Below are 24776 nucleotides of genomic sequence, written 5' to 3' on the forward strand. Positions count from 1 at the left end.
TGGAGGGCGATGCAAGATGGCGGCGCTACCTGAGGAGCCGGCGGAGGTGGCGGCGGTAAAGCCGGACCCTGAGGCGGGGACGCCGCCGCAGCCCCCCGCTGCTCCTCCGGCCGCCGCCGCCGCCGCTCCCGCCGCTACCCCGGCCGCGGCGGTGGAGGTGGAGGCGGCGGGGAACGGTGGGGAGGCGGCACCCCCTAAGCAGGCGGCACCGGGCCCGGCCGCTTCCCCGGCGGCTCTGGACCGGCAGACGCTCGTGGCCGTGCTGCAGTTCCTGCGGCGCAGCAACCTCCGCGAGTCCGAGGAGATCCTGCGCCGCGAAGCCCGCCTGCTCGGTGACGACCTCGGTGCCGCTGCCCTCAGCCCCGCCGGCGCCGGGCTTCTGGGAGCCCCGGGCGGCGATGCGGACTCCTCCGGCGGCGAGGCGCTGCTCAGCCGGGTCACCGCCGCTGCCGCCATCGCGATAGGAGGCAGTGTCGCCACTGTCGCGTCTTCCAGCCCCGGGGTGGCGGCGGTCGCCGCCGTGCCGCCGGGGAAAGGTGGGGCCCGCGCGGGGACTGCGGGGTCGGTGCGCCGGGCGGGACCCATGGGTGCTGGGGGGCCCTTGTGCCTCTCGCAGGCGTGGGGCCTCTCCGTGATGCTCGGGCGCAAGGGATGGTGTCAGGTCGTGCCTCCCTTGGGGTGGCCCTCCCTGGGGCAGGAGGTGAGAGTGTGCCTTGGCCTTTTGGGGGGACCCCCGGGTGTGTCATTCCCCCCGTACAACTTGAGAAGAGATCGGCATCTCCTGGGGGTGCTCCTCCCCGGAGCAAGGGACCAAAGGTAGGGTTTCTGTCATGCTTGCAGGGAGCACTGTCAAAGTGAGAGGTGTTTCCCCTTGTCTTTGTGTTCCATCTTGACTAACATTGTAACAGAAGGCTGAAGGTTTCCTCTGTAGTTTGAGGTGATGTTCCGAGATGTGGCTGCAGGGATGAGAATGGAGGCCTGATGTACGGGGTGCGTTTTGAGGAAAGAGGCATAGGATACTTGTAGAGGAGGCTTCATACATTTCTCGATCAAGTTGCTGGATACTTGAGATGTCCTTTGGATAATTAAAGTCTTAAGTATTTTTAATCAAGGTGTTCTGTCGGGCAGCTTTACAGAATAGTGTCATGGAGTTTCAGGAATGTCTTGAGTTCCACTGAATGTATAGTATAAAGTCAGCTTGTTCGTGTTATCACCTGATAGAATTGTTTTTATATAGAAGACAAAGCAATGAAAATGTTTAATGACTGCTACGTAGAACAGAGCTCTTGGAGCATTAGCAGATGACAAAAAGTCACTGCCCTATAATGGTTGTGTAGTGGTCTTGGTGAATTGTTCACTTGATGAACGTAATTTGCTTGTTTACTGGGAGCAAAATAATTATAGTGGGTATATCTTACAGGCTTAGAAAGATTCTGCTCCTCATTTGAGAGTTTCTAGCCTTAGCAGTAAAGATAACTTATTTTGGTGATGTTAGTGGCTTCTTCCTTTACACTTATAATCCTAGCTGAATTAGGCACTATGTTAAATACCTTATAGGTAACTGTTGGCCTGGAAGGCACAAAAAATGGCTGAAGGTGCTAGGAAAATTGACTGCTGGACTATAATGTGCTACCATCCTCTCACTTGTATTGCTTAGACTCAGTGCTGAAAAAGCACGAGACTTGGTATCATGTTTTGCTCAGAGTGCCTCACTTTACCAATGGAGTTGTTAGCCACTGTATATTTGCTAGCTCTTTCAGGCTGTCTTACAAGCTCTTGTTACATGCTAATGCTTTTGCAGTTGGAGGAGGCGTTGTTGTGGAAGATCAGCCAGATGTGAGTGCGGTATTGTCTGCCTACAATCAACAGGGGGACCCGACGCTGTATGAGGAATACTACAGTGGATTAAAACACTTCATTGAGTGTTCCCTGGACTGTCATCGAGCAGAATTGTCTCAGCTGTTTTATCCTCTCTTTGTGCACATGTACTTGGAATTGGTCTACAATCAACATGAGAGTGAAGCAAAGTCTTTTTTTGAAAGGTAATTTATTTTCATTTTTGCATTTGCATTGTTTTGTGTCTGCTACTTTGATTAAATCTGTAAGCTATAGTAGCATAGGTTTATATGTATATAGAGGTATGTATTATTTTTCTTTGATGTTGAAGAGATTTGGAATCTGAAGTAATGGTGCCATGGATTACAGTAACTGTTCTTGAATCCTTTTCCAAACTCCTATATTAGAAGGATGTTCAAACTACATGCTTTTGAACTGTCCATGGGCAGATTTTGACCCATCTTTTGGGTAAGCTGATGGTCTCTTTGCTGCAAAAGTATCAATGAAGAGATTATGCTTCTTTAGGGAAGGATAATGGGGTCATTTTTTAGCACTGGAAAATTGCACTGAGATGCCAAAGTAATGTATGCTATAAGTATTTGCTAATGTCATAGAATGTATACTGAAATTCAGATGACATTAAAGGAATTAATTTATGGCTAATCCATAATTTTCTGTGCTCTTACTATGTTTCACTTCCTTATCACTTGAGAAGAAAATTAAATTTTCTTTGTTTTCTGGATTCAGCCCAATTATGATATATTTCAATCCAAAAGGATAGCTTTGTCTCTCTCCAATATGGTTAGCAAAAATGGTCCTGTAAATAGTTAAAATGTTGCTGTAAATAGTTAAAACGTTCCCTGCCGCAACTATTTTATAACATGGTTTGAGTAAAAATGGAAAACTCTAGACATATGTTAGCTATTAGATAATGCAAGTGGAGGGTGAGAAACATAGACACTGTGAAATGTGCCTATTCATATAATGAATCAGATATAAATACATCCAAGTAGTCTTGTGCAATAAAAATGCCATGTATTTTATGATACCACAAATTAGGGTTTCATTTCTGTAAATAAACATGTTAGTGTAACTATTTACTTCAGGCAAGAACCCTTTATGTGTATGAAATTCTGTGAGGTTCCATTTTGTGTTCTTTCCATCTTGTTTTTTAACCGTTGAATGCTCTTACTGTAAACAGCAAGTCACTGGTGTATCTTCCCCAGGGTATTTTTCAGCAGAAAAATAATCCCGTATGTAGTCAGTAGCTTCCAAAAGGTCCTTACATATATGCTTCATGTTAAAGTAATGTAAATAGATGTGCACTTATGAGATAATGTTTTTGTAATAACTCTTTTATCGTATCTTAAATTGTTTCAATAGATTTCATGGGGATCAGGAGTGCTATTACCAGGATGACCTGCGTGTATTATCTAGCTTAACCAAAAAAGAACATATGAAAGGTAATGAGACTATGCTGGATTTCCGAACAAGCAAGTTTGTGCTGCGTATTTCCCGTGACTCTTACCAACTCTTGAAGAGGCATCTTCAGGAAAAGCAGAACAACCAGATCTGGAACATTGTTCAGGAACATCTTTACATTGATATCTTTGATGGAATGCCTCGCAGTAAACAACAGATAGATGCTATGGTTGGAAGCTTGGCTGGGGAGGCAAAACGAGAAGCTAATAAAGCAAAGGTAGGAGACAAAGAATGTTGCACTTTTGTAATTGAACAATTCTTCCTAGTTTTTCAGGGAGATACCTTAGTATAGACTGACAATTGTCACTTGAGATCTTAAAGGACAGCATGAACAGAGCAAAGCAAGAGAACTGTACAAATAGTTGTTGGCAGGAGTAGAGAGATCAAGATGTGTCACTGTCTGGTAGAAGAAACTGTTGAACCCCTTTGAGAGACAACCTTGTATTCAGCCCACTGAACTAAACTTAAACTAACTCATGAATTACTCTGTTGTTTTAGAACGGACACCTGACTGTTTGGCTTCCTCTTTTGTACAACAGATGGAATTCTTACTTACTGCCAGTTGTTACTGCAAGGGCTGTTTGTGTAGATCCTGACACTGTAGTACCACAGTACTATACAGATAAATTATGTAAGCTGTAGGCATTCTGCTTTAACGAAGTGCTAAGAGATGGTGGGAGAACTTACAGTTGTCCAGGTCAGTTGCTGGGTAAAACAGCAGCATATGTACTACCTTTGTTATGGGCTAACGAGTAACGTATGCAGTAATATTAAACACGGCAGTTTTAAAGAGGCAGCTGTATTGCTTGGCCTATTATGTTGAAAAGTTTCCATTAAAAAATTTATTTTTCAGTAAGAACAGCAATTACTGTTTTGTCTCGTGTGTGTTTTATTGACTTGCAGGTTTTCTTTGGCTTATTGAAAGAACCAGAGTTTGATGTGCCTTTGGATGATGAAGATGAAGAAGGGGAAAATGAGGAAGGAAAGCCAAAGAAGAAAAAACCTAAAAAAGATAGTGTAGGGTCAAAAAGTAAAAAACAAGACCCTAATGCTCCTCCCCAAAACAGGTACCAAGGGAACAATGTGTAGAGAAGTCTTGTTAAATCCAGTCTTGTCATGCCAAATCTGCATCGCTGTTCACGTGACATTTTTAGCATTTTGGCCATTTCAGCTGTACACAGCTTTAGCTATAAGACTTCTAAGGGAGGTGATGGAAAGCTTAGCATATAACCCTCTGTCTTTGCCTTTCAAGTCAATCTAGATTTCCCTTGATAAAATTTTACTCAGTTACCCACTAATCTTTCCAGGTCATACTCAGTTATTTATCTTGTTCCACTGCCTGTCTGAAATTCTTAAAGCTGCCTCTTTTTTTCTCATCAGTTAATCCACATAGTCTTTCATTTTTTTTTTCTAATTCTTGTTTCGTATTTGAAGTATGGGGTTGCATACAAAGGTTTCACTTTCTTTGTCTAGATTAACAACATGGAAAGTGCTTTTAGATCGTAAAAATCTGTGCTTCTTGTAGAATTCCTCTGCCTGAACTGAAAGACTCTGACAAGCTGGATAAAGTAATGAATATGAAGGAAGCTGCAAGGCGTGTGCGTCTTGGCCCAGAGTGCCTGCCCTCCATCTGTTTCTACACATTCCTTAATGCTTACCAGGTTGGTAAAAGAAGAGTTTGGGTAATATGGAAAAGGGAATCAAAATTATAAACATCACTCTTAATAAGGAAAGAAGGCTTAACAGCATTGGCAAGGGTTATTAGAGTATTTGGAATAAGTGTTGCAAAGTTTATGTTCAAAAATGTTCAAAATTCTCTTTAAAGACTCCTTAAACAGTATAATTTCCATGTTCCTTGGTTTTGCTCTGATTTTGCCATAATTCCTTCTTTTGTTTTTCGTCTGGGGCCCTAAGTGTATTCTACAGAATGCAGTAGATTTTTTTGCACCAAAATACTGGAAAACAGTACTGTTCTGTCACTATTGACTGCGCTTCATTCATATAGCTTTATTTTTAATGGAGCAAGAATTGATGTGCGTTTATGTCTATCCTAGAATAATTCCCTCTTATTTTTATAAGTCAGTCAAATTAATTTTCTTATTAGTACTTAGGATTTTGTAATATTTGAAATGCATCGTGAAAGATACAAACAATATAAATGGATATTTTGTGTCTAGGGTCTGACTGCAGTGGATATTACAGATGACTCTAGTATGATTGTAGGAGGCTTTGCTGACTCTACTGTCAGAGTGTGGTCCGTGACTCCAAAAAAGCTACGTAGTGTGAAAACAGCAGCAGGTAATTAAGACAATAACACTTAATATGAGCATGTTACTTGTCAGCTGTGTTTTGCATGAACAGAGAAAGATGTCTGTGTCAGGAGAGTTGTCTTCAGCAGTTAGATGCTTTCACTTTGAAGAAACAATACATGCACAGATGTATGATCGCATCTTATATACTACCATTAGAAACATTTTTAAAGGAATGAGGAATATGTTTGTGTACACCTGCTGTGAGGTGGTCAGTGCATGGAACTTGGAACTATCCATCTTGCTTCTTAACTGGATGGTAACTACAGGGTGTAGTAGACAGTTGGGTTTAGGTGATCTAGGGGAGAGACTAGAGGTACCCTGGGGGAAATTATAGGATTGAACTCTAGAAGGATGGAGGAGAATGTCCTGTGGCTCAACACTTATGTAAATTCACGGAAACCAGGCTTCTTTAATTCTGCTGTTTGTGTAACAATGTGTTGTGGTTGAAGCTAGATACCATACAAACATTTCTTAATCTTGATATTTAACTGAGATGTCATGATGTTCAGCAAACAGCAGCCTACAGACTAAAAGCTATCTTAAGTTGTGTGTAGTGTGCAGCCATCAAAATATGTGTGTAAAGTGTGTTTGTGGCATATTAACTTCCTGGGAAAAGGCATGAAAATTTGGCATCTCTATCAAGAAGATGTTATTGTGTTTGGAGGCTGAACAATATATATATGAAAAATAACACACATCAGGATTAATTTATCTTAGCTCAGTGAAGACTTAAAGAGTGACTCTTTATGTAAAGCACTATTTTCACCTTTTACAATGGTAAAAAATATTTTAAATGCCATTGTATATTTCAAATTTATCAATTCCTAGGTACTTTGTCATGTTCACATACTTGCCTCTTTTAGAGAGAATATTATTGGTTTTTCTGTTCGTGGCATTTATCTTTGAACTTCTAACAGTTATTATGATACATGGACTTTGAAATATTGCAGACCTCAGTCTCATTGACAAAGAATCAGACGATGTATTGGAGAGGATCATGGATGAGAAAACAGCAAGTGAGTTGAAGATTTTATATGGTCACAGTGGACCTGTCTATGGCACCAGCTTCAGTCCCGATAGGTAAAATAACTTTACAAGCTAACTAGCTTGCTTGTCTTGAGTTCTAATTGCATGCTACTGAATGCAAACGTGTTCTTAATGCAGCTTTTTCCAGAAGGTTAAAGCAGTTGTTTATGCAGCTTATAAGAAATTGTGTGCAAGCATAAATGCTCCTTATGCTCAGGTTGTTGGGCACTGTCAGCTATTACTGAAATCAACTGGAGCTGAGGATGCCAGCAGCTTTTTTGAGGTTCAGGACTTAGATGGCAAAATAGGCCATTTTTTTTGCAAACTGTAGTTTAAACAGGGTTTTAACTGAATTGTAGAGAGGAAAATACTGCAGCATTGATTTCACTTATAGTACTGCAAAACATAAAACCAGTCTGAGTAGCATATCATTGCACTCCTTCAAGTTTCTCATATTCTATTGAGACTTTGTTTTGAAAATGTATGGAATAGTGTCTTTAAGAGATTTAAAACCATTATGTAATTATGAGACTGTGGACAGTAGAAAGGAGGTTTAAAGTACTAATGTTTTGCTTTTGCATGTGTCTAGTAAGGAAACATCCATCACAGAAACACAGCTGAGAAGTAAACTTTGTGTGGAACATGAATATAGAGTCTATAATTATGGACTGAGAATGTGAATATGATATGAATTCTCTTTCAGGGAATCCTGACATTTCATTTAGACATATTAAAAGATTTATTTTTTTTTTTAAAGTAACATAGCATAGCAATTTATTAGTAATTTTTTCCTGTAACTGGAATTCCTGAGTAGAGACCAGCTCTGTGGGATATTTTTTGTGTGTTGTGTTTTGTTTTTCCTCCCCTTGGTATTGCTGTAGGTATCATCAGAATTAGTCATCAAAATGCAATTGTCTCTCTTTTCCATAAGGGCCTGGGACTGGATTCTGCTTGAATTGGTTATTGTTGCTTACCCCACCAAAATGCTGATTTATATGTGACATGCTAAACAGATGCTGTTCAGTGGACAGTTTTTCTTACCATAGGCATCTCTCAGTATTTATGCAATGGTTATACAGTCTGTGTGTAAGTTTGATATGTAATATGCTATATTTTCTCCTGTGACAGGAACTATCTGTTGTCCTGTTCTGAGGATGGCACTGTCAGATTGTGGAGTCTCCAAACATTCACGTGTTTGGTGGGATATAAAGGACACAACTATCCAGTATGGGATACACAATTCTCCCCTTATGGTTATTACTTTGTGTCAGGCGGACACGACAGAGTGGCTCGGTAAGAAACTGGATGGGTTTTTTACTCGTCTGGGTCAGTTTGTAGTGGATTAACCCTGAAAGTGATTAGCTGATGGACTCTAGCCTACCCTATTACTGGAAATAAATTTTATTTCATGTCAATTAAAATACTGAACAAATGTTTTAATTAGGGTTTTTTTTCCTTTTCAACACACACCAGATTATCTGACGACTAAAGAGATGGTGTCCTCTTATGTGATTATCTGATTGGCAGTATTCTTTTCCAGTTGTTTAACAACTTGACAGAACAGTCTTTATTTCTTCCTTCTGAAAAGTATACTTTTCCAAAACAGATCCTGCTAATTCAATAAACTGGCCAGTAAGAAACCACTGCATAATTACTTCCTTTTATTCCTCATGGTGCAACAGATCATAGAATCACAGAATGGTTTGGGTTGGAAGGGACCTCCAAAGATCATCTAGTCCAACTCCCTTGCAATGAGCAGGGACATCCTCAACTAGATTAGGTTGCTCAGAGCCCCATCCAACTTGACCTTGAATGTTTCCAGGGATGGGGCATCTACCACCTCTCTGGGGAACCTGTTCCAGTGTTTCGCCACCCTCATTGTAAAAAAAATTCCTCTCTATATCCAGTCTAAACCTACCCTCTTTTAAAAGTTTAAAACCATTTCCCCTTCTCCTATCGCAACAGGCCCTGCTAAAACGTTTGTCGCTGTCTTTCTTATAAGCCCCCTTTAAGGACTGAATGGCTGCAGTAAGGAGTCCCTAGAGCCTTCTCTTCTCCAGACTGAACGACACCAACTCTCTCAGCCTTTCTTCATAGGAGGGGTGTTCCATCCCTCAGATGATTTTTGTGCCCCTCCTCTGGACCTGCTCCAACAGGTACAGATACTGAACTTCATTTGGGTTCTTTTTATTAATAAAGCTTTTCTTTTCAGTCTGTGGGCAACAGATCACTACCAGCCTTTACGGATATTTGCTGGCCATCTTGCTGATGTGACATGTACCCGATTTCATCCAAACTCCAACTATATTGCCACGGGCTCAGCAGACAGGACTATACGGCTCTGGGATGTTTTGAATGGGAATTGTGTAAGAATATTCACTGGACATAAGGTAAAGGCATATCACTCATGGTGTGAAAGTGGTTTTATTTCTGCAATATGATTCTGAAGAGTAGTGTTGAGAATGAATACAGCTTGACTGATTGCATGCGAGTAGACTTAATTAACTTGTTTGGTCCTCACCAAATGTCTGTTTTAGGGACCAATTCATTCATTGGCATTTTCTCCTAATGGACGATTCCTGGCTACTGGAGCAACAGATGGAAGAGTTCTACTGTGGGATATTGGACATGGCTTGATGGTTGGAGAATTGAAAGGGCACACTGACACTATCTACGCACTCAGATTCAGTAGAGATGGGGAAATTTTAGCATCAGGTAAAATTCACTGGAAACAGTGAAATTTCTGTTGTGTTCCATAAGTCTGAAGAGGAATGATATAATTGGTTCCTTAAATTGAGGAAGACAAAGTTGAATCACTTGCTTAGCAAAAGCAGCAACTTACAACTGTGAGTACTTCACTGCGAGTACTTCACTGGACTGTAAAGTGTGACCCCTCACTCTTCCAGGAACTGAAGGGAAGGTTTTATGCAGTTAGATGGTAACGAAGGCTGGGATCTGTGTTGAATCTGAAGTTAGAAATAACTCTAGGGCAGACAAGAAATGGCTGGACTAGAGAGGTGCAGGATACTGGAATGGGAGTGGGAAATGCAGCAGGACTAAAAAGAAGAGAGAGGAAGGGACAGAAAGGAAGATGAGTTATCCACACCCTTACTATTTTTTCATGGTAGATTTTTGATATAGAATAACCATCAGGTCTATGAGCAGCAGAACTTGTGAAGCCTACTTGTTTTTCCTGCCTGTCCACATGGATTCTCTGGTGTCTAATACAGCAGAGCTCCTTTGCCAGTTTTCCCTTCATGGAGGCACAAAGTTTTGTCTCTCCATCTTTAGTGAACTGTTTTCTTAAAATGTATAGGAATTTAATGAATTTGAAACTTGTTCTGTTCTGTCAAATGGTTGAAATTAGCGAGTAAGTTCAAGTTACTGACAGAAGGAACGATGGACACTGTAATGCATCAGGGTAATTTCCTCATGAAACCTGGCTAGGAATGTTCTAGATTTATTTAGTAGTATGTTCCTAAATGCAGTGCAGTGAGATCCTCAGTAAACCACTACTGCAGGAGTGAAAGCTAACAGACAGGGTACAGGTTTGATCCATCCTGCTTGGTGGTTACTTCAATTTATCTACCAATGCTCCAGTGAAAGCACAGACCACTGGGCCTGCAAAATTCTCCTGTCTTCCCTGTATCAAACAAACTGTTGTTATGTGATTTAGAATCATAAACATTTCCTGAAATTGGCATCTAGCCCACAGGATGGTCCTGATTTTTCAGTGCTAGGTGATATAATCAAGTGTTTCGAGAGAGCAGTTCGTTGTGCTTTATGTACAGGGCATTCAGGTTAGGTTACAGGAAAGCTGAAATCCTGGTAACTTTTATGAGTGCATTCAGTATGTTAGAGGCTTGTTGAAGTCCGTTTCCTTGCAGGATGAGGGCATAAGTCTACAGTTATGAGCAAAACTGCTTTTTGAGCTTTAATTTCTGTTAACTTGCTCCCCAATAACTTTTTTGTAGACCTTTTTTATTAACAAAAGAAAAGACTTTAAACTGTTGTTCTTTTTAGGTTCAATGGATAACACAGTTCGTCTGTGGGATGCTGTGAAGGCATTTGAAGATTTAGAAACAGATGACTTTACTACAGCCACTGGGCATATAAACTTGCCTGAAAACTCACAGGACTTGTTACTAGGTACATACATGACCAAATCAACCCCCGTTGTACACCTCCATTTTACACGCAGAAACTTGCTGCTGGCTGCGGGAGCCTACAGTTCACAGTAAATCAGGAAGCTGTAAGACTGACTGTGCCAAGTCATTGCAGTAGTGACCTCATATGTGAGATGAGGAGGAGTGTCTTGTACAGGTGGATCCCACTAGTCTTGCAGGAAAAATGAAACTATGTAAACTAATGCAAGCAGCGTTTTTCAGTTCTGCTATTTCATATTTATCCACAGTTTGAAAATGCTGGAGATTGACAAGACATCGTGGCTGTAAAAGAAGGAATTGTTCATGGTGCTTTTGATAAAAATATATATATGTATATGAAAATGGCTGTCTCCTCTCAGAGATGGTATTGAGCTCTGCTGAAACTTGTGGAAAGTTAACAGCCTTGGTATGTGTTCTCAAATGATTTTTTTTTTAAAGCACTTAATTTATGGTTAGCAAATGTTTAATCAATCTCAAACACAAGCAAAAACTGGTCAGTTTCAGAAAAGAATGTAGTTTAATTCACTATAGCCTGGGCTGGGCAACAGGTATGGTGAGAGTATCACAGCAACAAACAGGGCATTGAAAGAGTAGGTCCAACAGGCAGAGGCTTGTGGGGAACTACCATGAAGTTGTGTGTGTGGGTTTTATGCATCCAAGTACTAAGTCCTGAAAAGATTTCAAACTCCTGTGTTCTTCTGAGGTACTGGAAATGCAGATCTTGTTACTCTGTTTTCACAGGTAGCCAATGCTGTAAGTGTGATAAGCAACCAGAAGCGCAATGTGAACTTTATTTACTTTCATACTTTATTGTATGAAGAAAAAAAAAAAAGGACTGAGGCACAACTGAAATACCTATTATTAAAAAAGTGGACTTAAAACCTTTTATGTTATATTAGATCTAGAAGAACTTTAAAAACCTGCATCCTTTGTGCATAATGTTTAACTTATCAAAATGTAAAACTAGCCAAGAAATTGAAATACTATTGCAAAGTAAAAGGATTATTCTGTCCTAATTGTATTATCAGTTTGCTTTTGAAAGGCCAGCTTGTCTGCTGAAGTGACAATTTCTACCCACAGAAACATTGTACCCTAGTAAGTCCTCCTGGACAACCAATAAAGCTCAGTGCTTTATTTCTAATGAAGAGCAAAACATGCAAAACACTGGGAAGTATAACTTCTTTCTGGGTCTTTAAACAGAAAGCACCACCACCAAAGGACAGGCCCAGTTCAGTGTGGTTTTGGGTTTGTTTTTGTTTTAGGGGTCTTTTTTTTTTTTTTTTTTTTGGTTGTATGTGGGGTTTTTTTGTTTGTTTTTTTCCCCCAAATCTATTACAAATTGTATACAGGGAAATCTGTTTTGTGTTCCTCATTACTTTCCAGTAAGGGCTTGGACACTTGAACAATCTGCTGGCTCTCTAGTGAAAATAAAAACAAGACTTGACATTTCTAAGGTAAAGTAAATAGAGAACTACCTCCCCTCTCATCCCTTCTCTGACTCTAACTCTTGGAGTAAATGTATATTACAAGCATTATACATCAAAATAAAGGGTGGAAAAGTCATTAGGAAGCTCACCTGGAAATTTTCTTTAAGAAAAAAGGTTAAAACTACATTATGCATTTTTTGTGTGTAATGGTACCTCAACAAAATTTCCTAGCTCTCAATGTGACCAGTTGGATTTAAGTACAATTATGGTGAATCAAACAAGTTACCTAAAACAAAGCATGTACAGCTTAAAGAAAACACTGCCACATTCTGCCTTTGTATTTTGTACAGTTTTATACTTTTGATATTATAATAAATACTAAAACCACACAGCTTGTGTTCGTATGTTACAAGAAGGTATTTTCTTCCCTTGATGGCTGCAATGGAAACAAGACCAGTGCTTGTAGCTGTGAGCACTCTGCTAAGAGAAACAAAGTAATTCAGAAAAGGTTAAGTTGATGACCAGCCATTTCATGTAAATCTCGTTCTAACAGTAGGGAATGGGTTTCAGCTAATTAGATCTATTACACTGTTACAACAACTATTATTCATCTGGAAAGTTGTATACAGCAGAGGCCATTTATGCAAACAAACTCATAGGAGAGGAAGACGACTAGGTTTATTCAGAAGGCCCAGCATGTACAAAGGGCTTGAAGAATACATAGGCTACAGTAAGAGAGCACAAAGACCCTGTAATTTATCTCTCCTTTTTTTACAGCAACCATGCCTACCTCCTGCTGCCCTCTGTTTGGGAAGTATATTTGCATGCATTAGCATCAGAAGTCCCAGGTTCAACCCCTGCTGCTGGCACCCTTCTAAGCAGCACCGTGCCATATAAATCACATTCACGCATCAGCACTAATGTGATGTTTTTAAGGAAGGTACTGAGTTTTAACTGAGATATAGAAAGACAATGTGAAGGATGTGATAGACAAGTTTTAGCATTGGGCAGGGAGGGAGCTGCATATATCTAATTGTGGTAGGAACACCTCATTTATTAAGAGGTTATGTCCAGGAAAAATAAGCACTGAACTACTTAAGTCACTGTTTATGAACATGCAGAGTTTTAAGAACTTAACATCAGCAAAGTAAGCCATTTTCTTTCTGGCAGTTACCTCTGCAAGAGAGGCCAGTAACAGAAAGAGCTCAAATACCATAATTTGATCAGTCTATTTTGGGAGGTTTTCCATCAAAACCAAACACGTTCTCTGCAAAATATGGACAACAGAGGCAGAAGTTATAATCTGCATTGTATTAATAATAGTGAAGAAGTCACTGTTTCCATGTAAGTTACTAGCTTGGAATGCAAAAAACAGGAGCAACTGGGTAATTGCAAACCATGTAAGCTTACTGTTTCCCACTATGACATGGAAGTGTGGAGATGCTTTGATCAGCTGTAACCTCTGTGCCAGTATTATAGTCATGCTGCTGCGGACTTTCCTAGGTTACTACCAGGTGTGCAGAACACTTTAGGATGTGTTAGAAGAGAAGAGTTTAGTTAAGATAGTAATGACAGGAATCAGCTACTCCCATCTCCACTACAAATAACTATTTTTGACAGAGGAAAAAAAAAAGCCAAGTCTGACATTTATGCTGTTTTGCACCATTTCATATTTCCAATAAAACAAGTAATTATTTATATTTTATTAGCCACAACGGGTCATCAGCTTGCATTACACTGACACAGACTGGAAGTTTGGACATGCCAGCAACCTGCCAAGAGAAGAGAGATAAAACATAGCAAGTCTTGCATAGTGGTACTAGTAACTGAGCATCCCCCTTCCCCAAACAGTTTTAGTTACGAGGAGGCACATTTCAGTACACCCAGGAAGAAATGACTGATGTCCCTTTAACACACAACAATGCTCAAGAATTTTGTAAGACTTGGTTGTTGCTATACAAGAACAAGTCCAATCACTCCTATATGGACCTTGCATAATCAGGGGTGCAACATATACAGTTCCACTGTATGGTGCTCCTTTACTCTATTCAAAGGAAGGTTTTAACAGACTGCATTGATCTGTGCTTGGAATCCTCTAATACAACTAAGAAATAAGTACTACTTTATTATTTCAATAACCTGCAAAGCAACAGTTATCCCTATTTTACAGCAAAAGGGCAGACCAGAGGCACCCAATAGCTGTAGGCAAAGTTTGATGTACCTAGCTGCAACATCCTTCCACTCCTCCCTCCTTGCTTACTCTTCCTCCCTGCATGCTGTCCCTAGTCCCATTTACCATGTCAGAAGAACAAACAGAATACCAGTATCCCATACATTCTGCAACCTGCTTTAACAACCTACTTCATTCAGAATGCCCCCAAATAAGCTGATGCTATAGTTTAGTTGAGATTTCAAATGATAAATACAAAGTTCACATGCCTGCATTTCTCCCTCTCTAATTACATTGTATTATTAGCAACTTGTCCTTTGTCAGTCTTTCTTCTTGGGCTGGCATTGAAGCATTTTGGTCCCAGAAGAACACCAGCCACTTACCATTTACTTATCTGCCACAGCAGGAGTTTTCTTTTTAGGTCTAAGCTTGAAATACAAGATGAGCATTGCAATACTGGTGTATGTTGCTATTACATACTGGAAAACATAAAAGTTAAGTTTAGTTTCAGTCTAAAACCCAGAAAACACCATTATACTAGACTACAAAAGTTAAAATACGTAATACATACATTCCTTCTGCCTGTGATGGTATAGGAATTGAAGTACTTCTGAAATCCAGTGAACTGGTGTTGAGATCCTGAGTCATGGCCAGCCATGGCTGCTTGTCCTAACGAGCAATACAGGACAGTTAACAAATTTAAAGTCAGCTGGACAGGATCAATAGAAAAATCAAACTAATGTCTACACTGAACTTAATTCCATTGTCAGCTATTAAATCCGCTTTCAGCACATTCAACAGACAGTTGGACATTCAACATACAGAAGGAGCAGACGCATTCAGAGCGTTCTATCTTAACGTACAAAATAGGGGACAAAAGCAGATAAGCAAATGAGGGGTTCCGAAGGGAAAAACATTTATGATTTTCAAAGTTCATTCAACTCAGTTTAAACATGAAAAAAAATATCAGGATTATGATGATAATAAAAGGGAAAATTCCTCAAAGCACTTATAAAAAACAGACCTGCCAGTCCTGCCTACACAACCTTTCAACACAGGCAAATTTATACCAATTGTTCAGGAATCTGCAATACCTAATTAAGATAAATCTTCACTAGTTCAGCTAAGAAGCAGCTTCAATTACATACTCAAAAACTTGGTGACAAGATTCAGACTAGACTACTACTCTATTTTGTGATTCAAAATGCTGCTTTACAACTTTTATACCATATTAGAGTGCAAGTTGTTAGTAAGAACTGCCCTGCTCTCAGCTGCACGTTTCTATTGCATCTTACTTGCCCACTGTAGTATTCACAGGTCTAGATGAAAATATACTTTTTTTTTTTCCCCCCACTTATTTTTCAGCTAGATCACCAAGTTACTTGAGCCAGCTACAAAGCCTCGGAAGTGCTTTCACAGGAACAACAAAAACACTAAGTACACGAGGGCACACTTCTGTATTTTGTCTGTGTCTGGACCAAAGTTTCAGATCTACTGTAAGAAGTTCATTAGCACAAAAGCCTGGCATGGCTACAGTAGCATACTTGCAGATTCCCTGAATGGTTCAGTTTGGCACCTCTGGAGATCGCATAGTCCAACCCCAACCTGCTCAAAGCAGGGGCAGCTACAGCAGGTCACTCAGGAACACGTCCAGTCAGCATTTTAGTATCTTCAGAGAGGGAGACTCCACAACTGCTCTGGGGAGCCTGTTCCAGTATTTGGTCACCCTTACAATAAAAGCGTTTTTCTTTTTAATGTTTAGAGATATATTTTTCTTATGTTTAAGAAGATTTTATATTTAGGACAAACATTTGTTGTTTATCTTGTAACTCACCCCAGAAGAGGCACACGTGCCATACAGTTACCTAAACCAGGCAGATGCTGTAGCCACCAGTACCCCAGAAGAGGAGGGATACAGGAAAATGCTACAGCAGGTGCTATGTTCACTAACACAGCTCTTATACAAACCCAATCCAGTAACGTACCTCTCTGGCATATAATCAAGTAGACGTGCCTGTCACTGGATTGACTATGCAATAGCTAAAAATCTTAACGAAACAAACTCCCTGCACATCTGCCGTATGCAATTTGGAAAGCCAAGGTCGCCTTTTCTCATGCCTGACCGATGCAAAAGCCTGGAAAAGAGTCAACTGCGTCCTTCCGAGGACGGCTCAGAGCCCAGACACCACAGCACGAGTTTTCTTTTTCAGAAGAGCCCGGTGCCCTTGCCAGGCGCGGCCCGCCCCGCCGGCTGCCCTGACACCGGGCACCGCCGGTTGCCGCGCTCGCCCCAGCCCCGCGCAGAAGCCGGGCCCATCTCGCCGGCGCAGACAGCCGCGACCCCGGCGCTCCCTCTCCTCAGCTCGCGTAGGGCCGGGGGAAGGGACGCGGCGGCGCCTGGTACTCGGAGGGAGCGACGCCGCGGCTGAAGGTCGCGGGCGTCCCAGAGCACAGACGCGGCTCGGCGCCGCAGACAGCCGCTCTCCCGCCCGGCGGCGCAGCCCTACAGGAGGAGGCGCGGGCAAGGATCCGCAACCGGGGCGGGCACACTCCGCCGCGGGCGCCCAGGCTTACCTCAGCCGCCGCCGTCCCGCCGCCGCGCTCTGCCCTTCGCCAGCGCCCTCCCACAAAATGGCGGCCGCCGAGCGCCGCGCGCAGCCACCGCGGGCCGCGCGGATTGGCTTACACCCCCCCTCCCAGCGAGCGGGTTCTCTCCGCCCCCGAGCTTCTGGTTGGCTGAGAAGCAGGTCGCCGCTTCCGCTTGCCCCTTCCCCTTTGCCCGCTGTACTGCTTCCGGCCGGCTCGTCGTGCTGCACGCGTGCGGTTCCCGGACCCGTTCCCCCATCCCGGGCTCCCCCCGGCAGCGGCCCGGGGCCCGGCGGCAGCCAGAGAGGGGCTGCGGGGGCCAGAGCGACAGCGGCCGGGGCAGGTAAGGCCCCTGCGGGCAGAGCTCCCGCCTTGCCTGGTGCAGGCGTGGCCGGTGCAGCCGGCTCGGTTACCGGCCGTGGAAGGCGTCTCTGTTGCTCAGCAAGCCCTTTGACGAAGCGTGCCTTGATGAACTTTAATTTTCTTACGCGCTTTCACGTTTAAAGGAGTTTTATATGTCTAACGGGCTGCTTTAAATTTGACAACATAGCGTTTCAGTGCTAATTTCTGTAGAAAGACCGTTGACTAAAGTCATAAATAGCGTGTGAATCGTGACCTAATAAGTAAGGTGGTGTTTACTGATTGAAATGTAGTAATGTTAAACGTATCTATTAAATACGTATAGAGAGGTACGGCTTACACAAAGATGTATCAAGTTATGTTAACCTTTAAGGGTGGTGTCTAAAAAGTAAACATGCAGACCAAGCTTACTTAGCATTTCACTCACAACTTTCTCCTTGATGACTGAAGCTGGTAATTTCACCTTGTTCACTGACTATAATAAAGATCTGTTCAGGTCACTTATGGTTAAAGCAGTTTTATGAGTATCTATGTGGTGCATCTAAATGCCTTAAAAAATTATTACTCTCGTAGAATTGGGCAATAGTAAAAAGTGTTAGGGATGCACATATTTAGATGTACCATTGCAACACTTCAGTGTAGTCAAATGTTAAGTACGTTTGGACGTGAGTTTTTGTTTTGTCACTGACTAACTGTAAAGTAGCCATCTGAATGATTTCTTAGTTTGGGGGTAGTTCACTCTTATGTCTCTCCAGTGTTTGTGAGGAACAAGTATAAAAACTGCACATTTAATCTCTGTTTCGTCGTTTGTCCTATAGAATTGCAAGTATGGCATCCCTGGAAGAAAACTTTCCTCGAGGGGGCATCCAGAAAAAACCCACAGAGGGAAAAACACCCAACCCAAAGTTAGAGCGGGACAACTTGTTTGATGTATGTTGTTTGCGTGTTCTTGATTAACTCTTCTCAGGGTTCTTCCGCTGTCAGAATATGACCTGCAATCCTTCCTATCCCTTACTTCTATAGTAAACTGTAGAAGGGACTTCCAGAAAGAGGTAGCTGCTGACATCCACCTTTATCCTGATCTCTTAAAGGTCCCTGATGTCTGATGCATGTTGCATGTGATGACAGAAAAAGTTCAATCAAAATTATCGATCAGGCTTTAGCTTTTAAACTTCCCACAAGCATCTTATTCCCGAGGTGCTCATGTAGTGAGGCTGGTGTTAGTGGATATAGACTGAGTTTGATCTTTCTTTTTCTGTTAGTAGAATGTGGTGCAAATCATTTGCACCATTCTTTTCCATTCCCAAGATTCACAGTTTTATAAATTATCAGCCTCAGCCCAAAGGAGATATTTTGGAAGACTTGCATGTAGACATATAGCAGTTAGCAAGGTTGTTCTCTTTTTTTCTCTGATCCTAGGATTTTCTTCTAATTTTATTTCTGGCAACAGAGTTCTGCCTTAGTGCAAAGTTCATCTCTTTATCCACTTTTATTTTTTACCTTCTCTGCTTATAATCTGCTTTAGGTTCACCATGAAGAACAATCCCAGAAAAGAAAAAGGAGCCAGAGTGTTCAAGGAAAGCAGAAAAAGTTCAAGGCAGACAACATAGCCACTGCTAAAGACAGTGTTGTAAATATTGAACCACTCACAATTGAGGTTTGTGGATAAATGTTTTGATTTTGTGTGCCCCTCTCTTCTGGGCTGTGTAAAAATGACATGTTCTTCCTCACTAAACCTGTAAAATACATCAGTGATTTGGGTCAAAAATGTGTTTACCACCTTTATCACTGACTTGCCAAGATATCCGCAGTATGCTATTCTTCCTGCTTTCCCAGGCGCTCTGTGAGGGGATGCTGCTCCTTGGTTGTATAAAAGAGGTCAGTGACTACGAGCTAGTCATCAGCTTGCCCAGTGGACTTTCAGGATTTGTGCCGGTCACACAGATCAGCGATGCCTACAGCAAACTGCTGAGCAAAGAGGTGGCCCAAGGAGAACTCCTGGAGGTGAGACCTTGGACTGAGGCTGTGATTTGTGCCTGGAAGCTAGGGGGTGTTCATAATACCTCAGAACCACCCCTGAGGTCTTGCTTAGGAGCCTGGTTTCTAGTGTCTTGGAGCTGACTTGAATTTGATCACCTGCAGTGCCTTAGCTTTGGCTAAATAGTCCTTGAGCTTCGTAGACAGCCTGTTGAACATGAAGAGATTTGTGTTGCCTATTTGTTGCTGAAGCTAAATACTTATTCCTGGCTGTAGGCAACGATGGCAGGAAGTTAGGGAAATGGTTGGAAAATGATGTGAGCGTGCAAGTGTTTTTCAGGGGCATGGGGAGTAGCACAGTCCTTGCAGTTTAATTGTGTGTTGACGCGTGCAACATGCTACTGCATAGTGCTAATGTAGACTGACATTGGTTTGGAACTGGCTTTTCGAAGCAAACTTTGCAATTTCCTGATAATGCTGATTGCTAGAAAGAAAAAGGATGGAGTAACCTGTTACCCTGTCTCTCTGGTGTCAGCACTCCAAAAGTTTTCCCAAGGTGGTGTGGAGTGTGGGACCTGCCAGGTACAGTGGCCTTTTGGTGGTGGTGTTTTTCTCTGTTAATGAGGGAGGTGAGGTTAGGGTCATTGTTGGCTCTGTACATGTTTCCTCAGCTGCAACCTCCTGACTCTAGCCCACACAGTATTCCTTTTTAAGCAAAGCATACCAGTCTTGCTAACATTGCATAGTGTCATCCCTGCCTCTGTACTGAGATCGTGGTGTTTGTGGCATTTCCTGTCTCTTATTGTAGGGTTGACAGAGAAACAAGACTTTACTATGGGATTTTGATTTCAAAAGCTACTTCAGTAACAAATTCTGGCCTCCGTGTTTAATATTGTAAAATTTGTATGTTTCTCTCTTGATCATCTTGCTGGGCAGGACTTGAATTCGCTCTCGGACATGTATTCTCCAGGGATGCTGGTCAGGTGCATTGTGACCAGTGTTGAGAAAAGTGCTGATGGACGTCGGAGTATCAAATTATCAATTGACCCCAAGAAGGTCAATAAGGGTCTGAACGCTTCAGCTCTAGCATCGGGCATGGTACGTGTTCTGGGTCTGTCACAGCGTCTGTAGGCTTTGGAGGTGCTTCTTGCACAGTGCATGGGAGAACATTTCAGTTTGTCCTTGCATGGGATCAGACCAGAATGTGGAGCTGCTCCCACCATGGAAGAGACCTGGGAGGAGAGGGCAGTATTGGGTCTTGGCTCCAGGCTATCACTCATGAAATCCATTCACCCAATTCTGTTTTGATATGGACAAGTTATTTAATGATTTCTTTCTGGGTAGGTTTCTTTGTTATTTAACATGCCTTGCAGAGGTGCTTAGTTGTTTAGTTTTTGTGTTTCCAGCTGTATGATTGTAGGCATGTGCCTGCAATTAGACCACCTGCTGTTTTTGAGCATCCCAGTATTTTTTCCCTACCGGTTTCTGAAGTCCATACATGCATAGTTGGATAAGGGTAGAGTTGAGACCTCACTGCCAGATGAGCTGTGTAATAAGAAAGAATGTAGTGTTCTTTCTGCTGCTCTGGAGAGCTTAGTGCTCTGTCCTTATGAAACAAGTGAGTACTTGGGTGGGGAATCTTACCAGATGTGCATTCTTTGAAGACCCAGCAGTTTCATCACGTTACTGAATTGCAGTGCTTCCCTCCCAACAGCTGCTCTCTGGTTTTGTGTCTAGTGTGGAGGACCATGGCTACCTCATTGATATTGGAGTCAGTGGGACTCATGCTTTCCTGCCTCGTCAGAAAGCCCAAAATTACATCAAAGCAGTCAAGAGAGGTAAGAAGCAGTGCAGGAGGAGCTGCTGGGGTTAAAACGGAGGTGGAGAATGAGAGAGATTAAAGCTTGTCCTATCTGTGGTGTTAGTGCACCTCAGTGAGATTGGGTCAAAGTGGAGTCTTTGTGAGCTGCTGAAAACAGCAGTTTTGTGGCTGGTCTGCAGCAAACCATTGGATTTCAGCCTGCTTTCTGTAAAAGTTTTGGAAAGATCAGAAGGGAATCCCTGAGTGTTCCTGGTGGAGGTTTTATGCTGTGACTTGTCTTTGTAGGGCCTGACTTGAAAATAGGCCAGAACCTGAACTGTATCATTGTGGAAGTAAAGAACGAGGGAAGAGTGGTCCGTTTGTCTGTTGATCGATCAGAGGTTGCTGCATCCCTTGCAACAGAGCGACAGAACTGGACGCTCTCCAATTTATTGCCAGGGCTGGTGGTGAAAGCTCGAGTGCAAAAGGTAAACTCTAGTTTGGGTTTGTTTTGGGGTTTTTGGGGGTTTTTTTTTTTTGAGCCTTGCTGAAGGCAGGGAGACAGGTGAAGTAGAGGTGGAGGTTTATGCCCTGGAAAATTTTGTGCTTCGGCTTAACTACTTTACAGTAGACACTCCCTTCACTTCATTCACCTGAAGTCTGATCTCTGTCCTAGTTGTAATGCCACGAGTATAAAGGCTTCAGCCTGAAGTTGGTGTTGAAGCTTGAAGCGGAACAGGATCCATTTTGTGCTTCTCTCGCCTTTACCTAGATAAAAGTATTCAACAGGTTAGCAGTAGTTTTCAGCGTATGCACAGCATTATCAAAAAACTAAAGGATTATTTTTGCAAAACAATGTAGAAAGCAGAATTGTTAGTGGTTTTGCTGTCTCTTGTGATGCACTTGTTGATCAGCACTGACATTTTGTGAAATGTGTGAATTGCTCTCTGAGCTGCAGGAAAACAGTGCAAATTTTTTCTGGCATCTTTTCCTTCCGCTTCCTAGGTGGTCCCACTTGGGATGAAACTGAGCTTTCTGTCTTCCTTTACTGGCATTGTAGATTTCATGCACATGGACCCAGAGAAATCCATGAACTATTCTCCAGATCAAGTGGTAAGGAGAGTGAAGGATGGCTGGAGTTGGCATGTCGCTTACAGCATCTCTTATCTTCTCCAATGTTTCCGTGGAATAATCTCGGAAATCTTACTGACAATAGCTGTCTTTCTTATCTTTGTTTTTGAATTATTATCATGGCTGCTTTAGAGCTGTAAAGAGCAAAGCCGTTCCAGGGGTAATGGAAGACTTATTTGGGAAGCATGAGAGACTTGCAAGGGATAGAAAAATTACTTGCGCAGTCATGTTCTCCTCACTGTATTGGTACTAGTCTAGTCTGTAAACAACAGACAAAAGCAAAAATCCCTCATCTTTGAAGCTGTTAGAACTGAAGTGATGTCTTAGTAGTAATAATGGAAAGTGCTTGTACATGGACAAAGAGTTCAGGTACCAAGCATAATGTCTAAAAACATGAGTAATGTGCCTTTCTCCTCTTTTGTTTACAAACTTGTGTTTAATGACTGTACTGTCTTCTCCCAGGTGAAAGCATGCATCCTCTCTATCCACCCCACCTCCAAGGTGGTGCGGCTTACTCTACGACAGGCCTTCCTCTGCCCTGGGGGATCGCCAAACCAGCTCTCCAATGATCGCATGGGGGCAGTGGTGGAGGAGTCAACAGTGAAAGCTTTCTACAAGCAGTTTGGTGCTGTCTTTGAGCTTGATGATGGCACTCTTGCATTTGCACGGGTGAGTACCAGGGCGGTGAGGCAAGTCCTCCATAGCTATCTTAGCCTCCTGGGGAAGAAGGCTAGGAGGTGGTTTTATTTTCTACCTTTATGCTCTTTGTGAGACAAATACAACAAAATTAAGACAATGTGGAAGGTATTTGCCAAATCATACATACCCTTGTTCAGGTTGGAATATAGGAGGGTTGTTGTGGAAGAACTGGTGAAACCTGCTGCACAGAGAGAGTATGTTAGCAGAACAATTTTGTCAGATGCTACCACTTCAACCTAGGTCTATATCAGTGCTTCCATTTTCCAAACACTAAATTTTAATTTGTTTTTTTCTAGTTGAAACATCTTTCAAAAACCAGAAAATCCTTTAAACCTGGGGCATTTAAGACAGGATGCAAACATAAATGTCGGATCATTGACTACAGCCTGATGGATGAGATGTGTATTGTATCTCTGAAATAGTAAGTTTCATAGACTCTTCCAGAAAATTGATTGAAAGATTAGAAGGGTGTGGTTGAGAGTGGAAAATGCTACATTGCTTTGCTGGACTGGAACTTGCCATTTTGGGGTTTTTGGCTTGTATCTCTGTTGTGTCACATCAGGTTGTCTGGGCATCTTGCACATCCTCCCCATCCTATAGGGAATTGGGACTCGGTCTATATAGTTGGTGAGCTGAGGCACAGGGAAGCTAAATTACTTCTGCCGAGGTCATGTCAGAAGACTGTGGCTGAACAGGAAGTTGAACCTTAATATTCCAAGTCCCAGCCATTTTGCTCCTCCCTCTTAGTATTTCCATCTATGTGGCTTTAAGCAATACAGATGATGGGTTCCCCTGTCATGGAGCCATGGCTGGTGGCCATAACTGTGTGGCTATCACCTGGAATGGAGCCTGGTGAACCTCCCTGAACTTTATGTCCAGAGAGCTGTTTTGGGACATGGGTCTCTTGGAGTAAAACACAGAACTCTGGAGTTGTAGAGTACTGGTGGGTGTGTGTGGGATAATGGATATTTGGGACGAGGCAAAGAGGGGACTGTCTCCTCTTATCCTGGATTTTCTTCAAGTTGACTGATTGGTCATCTCTTGCTGTGTCTCTTTCCTAGTCAGATTATTGAAGCACGGTTTCTGCAATACCAAGATATCCACACAGGAGATGTCGTGCAGGTGAGCTTCTGAAGGACTTGTGCAGTCCTGTGTGGCCGTTATACTAAGAACAATGATCTAGCTAATGTGCGTTTCCTGTGCCTAATATATATGTTCAACTTCTGATCCAGACTAGTGAGATGAAAGTGAGGAGAAAAACTTCTCCTTGCAAGACTCGATTAATGGAATGCAATACTTTTGTTTCCCCATTTTGTTCAGGTTTTTATTCATGATGCTGCCAAAGCAATCAAATTTTAGCCATGGTCAGTAATTTATTTATGACCATGAATACATTTTTAGAAAGACTCGAGTAAAAGAAATTAAAACTCACCTTGCACTCTTTACACTGAAAGTAAAAGTTCATGTATGGACCATTACAATCCACTGATGGGATGAAAGGTACTCAGTTATGATCATTCTTATGTCTGAGTCATGACTGTATTGGATATGTATCTGGAAACAATTCTAAGTTGCCAGAGTCAATAGGGATCTTGCAGAAGTAGCCTGAGCTTAAGGAAAAGAAGTTGTGAAATAACCTTATGTATAAAAGTTAATGGGTCAGATTGGTTCGGTGGAGTGTGGGTTGAACTAAGATTTTTTTTTTTGGAGGGTGATTAGATTTGGTGATAATAGGTGATGGCTGTTTCCTACTTGTGCACGGTCTGCTTTCCATGCTGAATTTACTGATCCTTTTGCCTATTT

General features: G+C 42.1%; 3 protein-coding genes across 7 annotated transcripts in view; 2 read left to right on the forward strand and 1 right to left on the reverse strand.

The window, feature by feature from the left end:
- The first annotated feature begins 11 nt into the window (after positions 1-11).
- Positions 12-12567, forward strand: TAF5 (TATA-box binding protein associated factor 5). Of its 3 annotated transcripts, none has more exons than XR_012650148.1 (12): positions 12-536; positions 1802-2042; positions 3220-3535; positions 4222-4385; positions 4844-4979; positions 5496-5616; positions 6581-6710; positions 7785-7949; positions 8869-9046; positions 9194-9371; positions 10680-11228; positions 12206-12567. XR_012650148.1 is itself a non-coding variant. In XM_075026296.1 (12 exons), the coding sequence occupies exons 1-12, from the start codon at positions 17-19 to the stop codon at positions 11073-11075; spliced, it is 2280 nt and encodes a 759-aa protein (XP_074882397.1). In that variant the 5' UTR covers positions 12-16; the 3' UTR covers positions 11076-12567. The 3 variants fall into 3 exon arrangements, 2 of the variants coding, with proteins under 2 accessions (XP_074882397.1, XP_074882396.1); XM_075026296.1 differs by having other exon boundaries at positions 10680-10805; positions 11071-12567; XM_075026295.1 differs by having other exon boundaries at positions 10680-12567.
- A 1328-nt stretch (positions 12568-13895) lies between these two features.
- On the reverse strand, positions 13896-17128 carry ATP5MK (ATP synthase membrane subunit k). Of its 2 annotated transcripts, none has more exons than XM_075026306.1 (4): positions 16994-17128; positions 14991-15088; positions 14803-14898; positions 13896-14021 (listed from the first exon to the last, which is right to left on the reverse strand). In XM_075026306.1, the coding sequence occupies exons 2-3, from the start codon at positions 15075-15077 to the stop codon at positions 14806-14808; spliced, it is 180 nt and encodes a 59-aa protein (XP_074882407.1). In that variant the 5' UTR covers positions 15078-15088; positions 16994-17128; the 3' UTR covers positions 13896-14021; positions 14803-14805. The 2 variants fall into 2 exon arrangements, with proteins under 2 accessions (XP_074882407.1, XP_074882408.1); XM_075026307.1 differs by lacking the exon at positions 16994-17128 and adding an exon at positions 15964-16149.
- Positions 17129-17218: 90 nt separating this feature from the next.
- PDCD11 (programmed cell death 11) overlaps positions 17219-24776 on the forward strand; it is a 29291-nt gene continuing 21733 nt past the window's right edge. For both annotated transcript variants that reach the window (XM_075026309.1, XM_075026310.1), the window contains exons 1-11: positions 17219-17348; positions 18184-18295; positions 18891-19022; positions 19202-19369; positions 20279-20440; positions 21057-21180; positions 21450-21631; positions 22149-22256; positions 22737-22943; positions 23270-23394; positions 24035-24095. In XM_075026309.1, the coding sequence (XP_074882410.1) occupies positions 18194-18295; positions 18891-19022; positions 19202-19369; positions 20279-20440; positions 21057-21180; positions 21450-21631; positions 22149-22256; positions 22737-22943; positions 23270-23394; positions 24035-24095 (1371 nt within the window). In that variant the 5' untranslated portion in view covers positions 17219-17348; positions 18184-18193. The remainder of the gene's footprint in view (positions 17349-18183; positions 18296-18890; positions 19023-19201; positions 19370-20278; positions 20441-21056; positions 21181-21449; positions 21632-22148; positions 22257-22736; positions 22944-23269; positions 23395-24034; positions 24096-24776) is intronic.

This window comes from Buteo buteo, chromosome 4, assembly GCF_964188355.1.
Source record: "Buteo buteo chromosome 4, bButBut1.hap1.1, whole genome shotgun sequence".
In the NCBI taxonomy this organism is placed as follows: domain Eukaryota; kingdom Metazoa; phylum Chordata; class Aves; order Accipitriformes; family Accipitridae; genus Buteo; species Buteo buteo.

Coding starts and splice junctions, on each gene's coding strand:
- TAF5 (XM_075026295.1), top strand. CDS start 17: ATGGCGGCGCTACCTGAGGAGCCGGCGGAGGTGGCGGCGGTAAAGCCG. Junction 5,617..6,580: donor TAGTGTGAAAACAGCAGCAG/GTAATTAAGACA, acceptor GAAATATTGCAG/ACCTCAGTCTCATTGACAAA. Junction 6,711..7,784: donor ACCAGCTTCAGTCCCGATAG/GTAAAATAACTT, acceptor CTCCTGTGACAG/GAACTATCTGTTGTCCTGTT.
- ATP5MK (XM_075026306.1), bottom strand. CDS start 15,077: ATGGCTGGCCATGACTCAGGATCTCAACACCAGTTCACTGGATTTCAG. Junction 14,899..14,990: donor CCATCACAGGCAGAAGGAAT/GTATGTATTACG, acceptor TATGTTTTCCAG/TATGTAATAGCAACATACAC.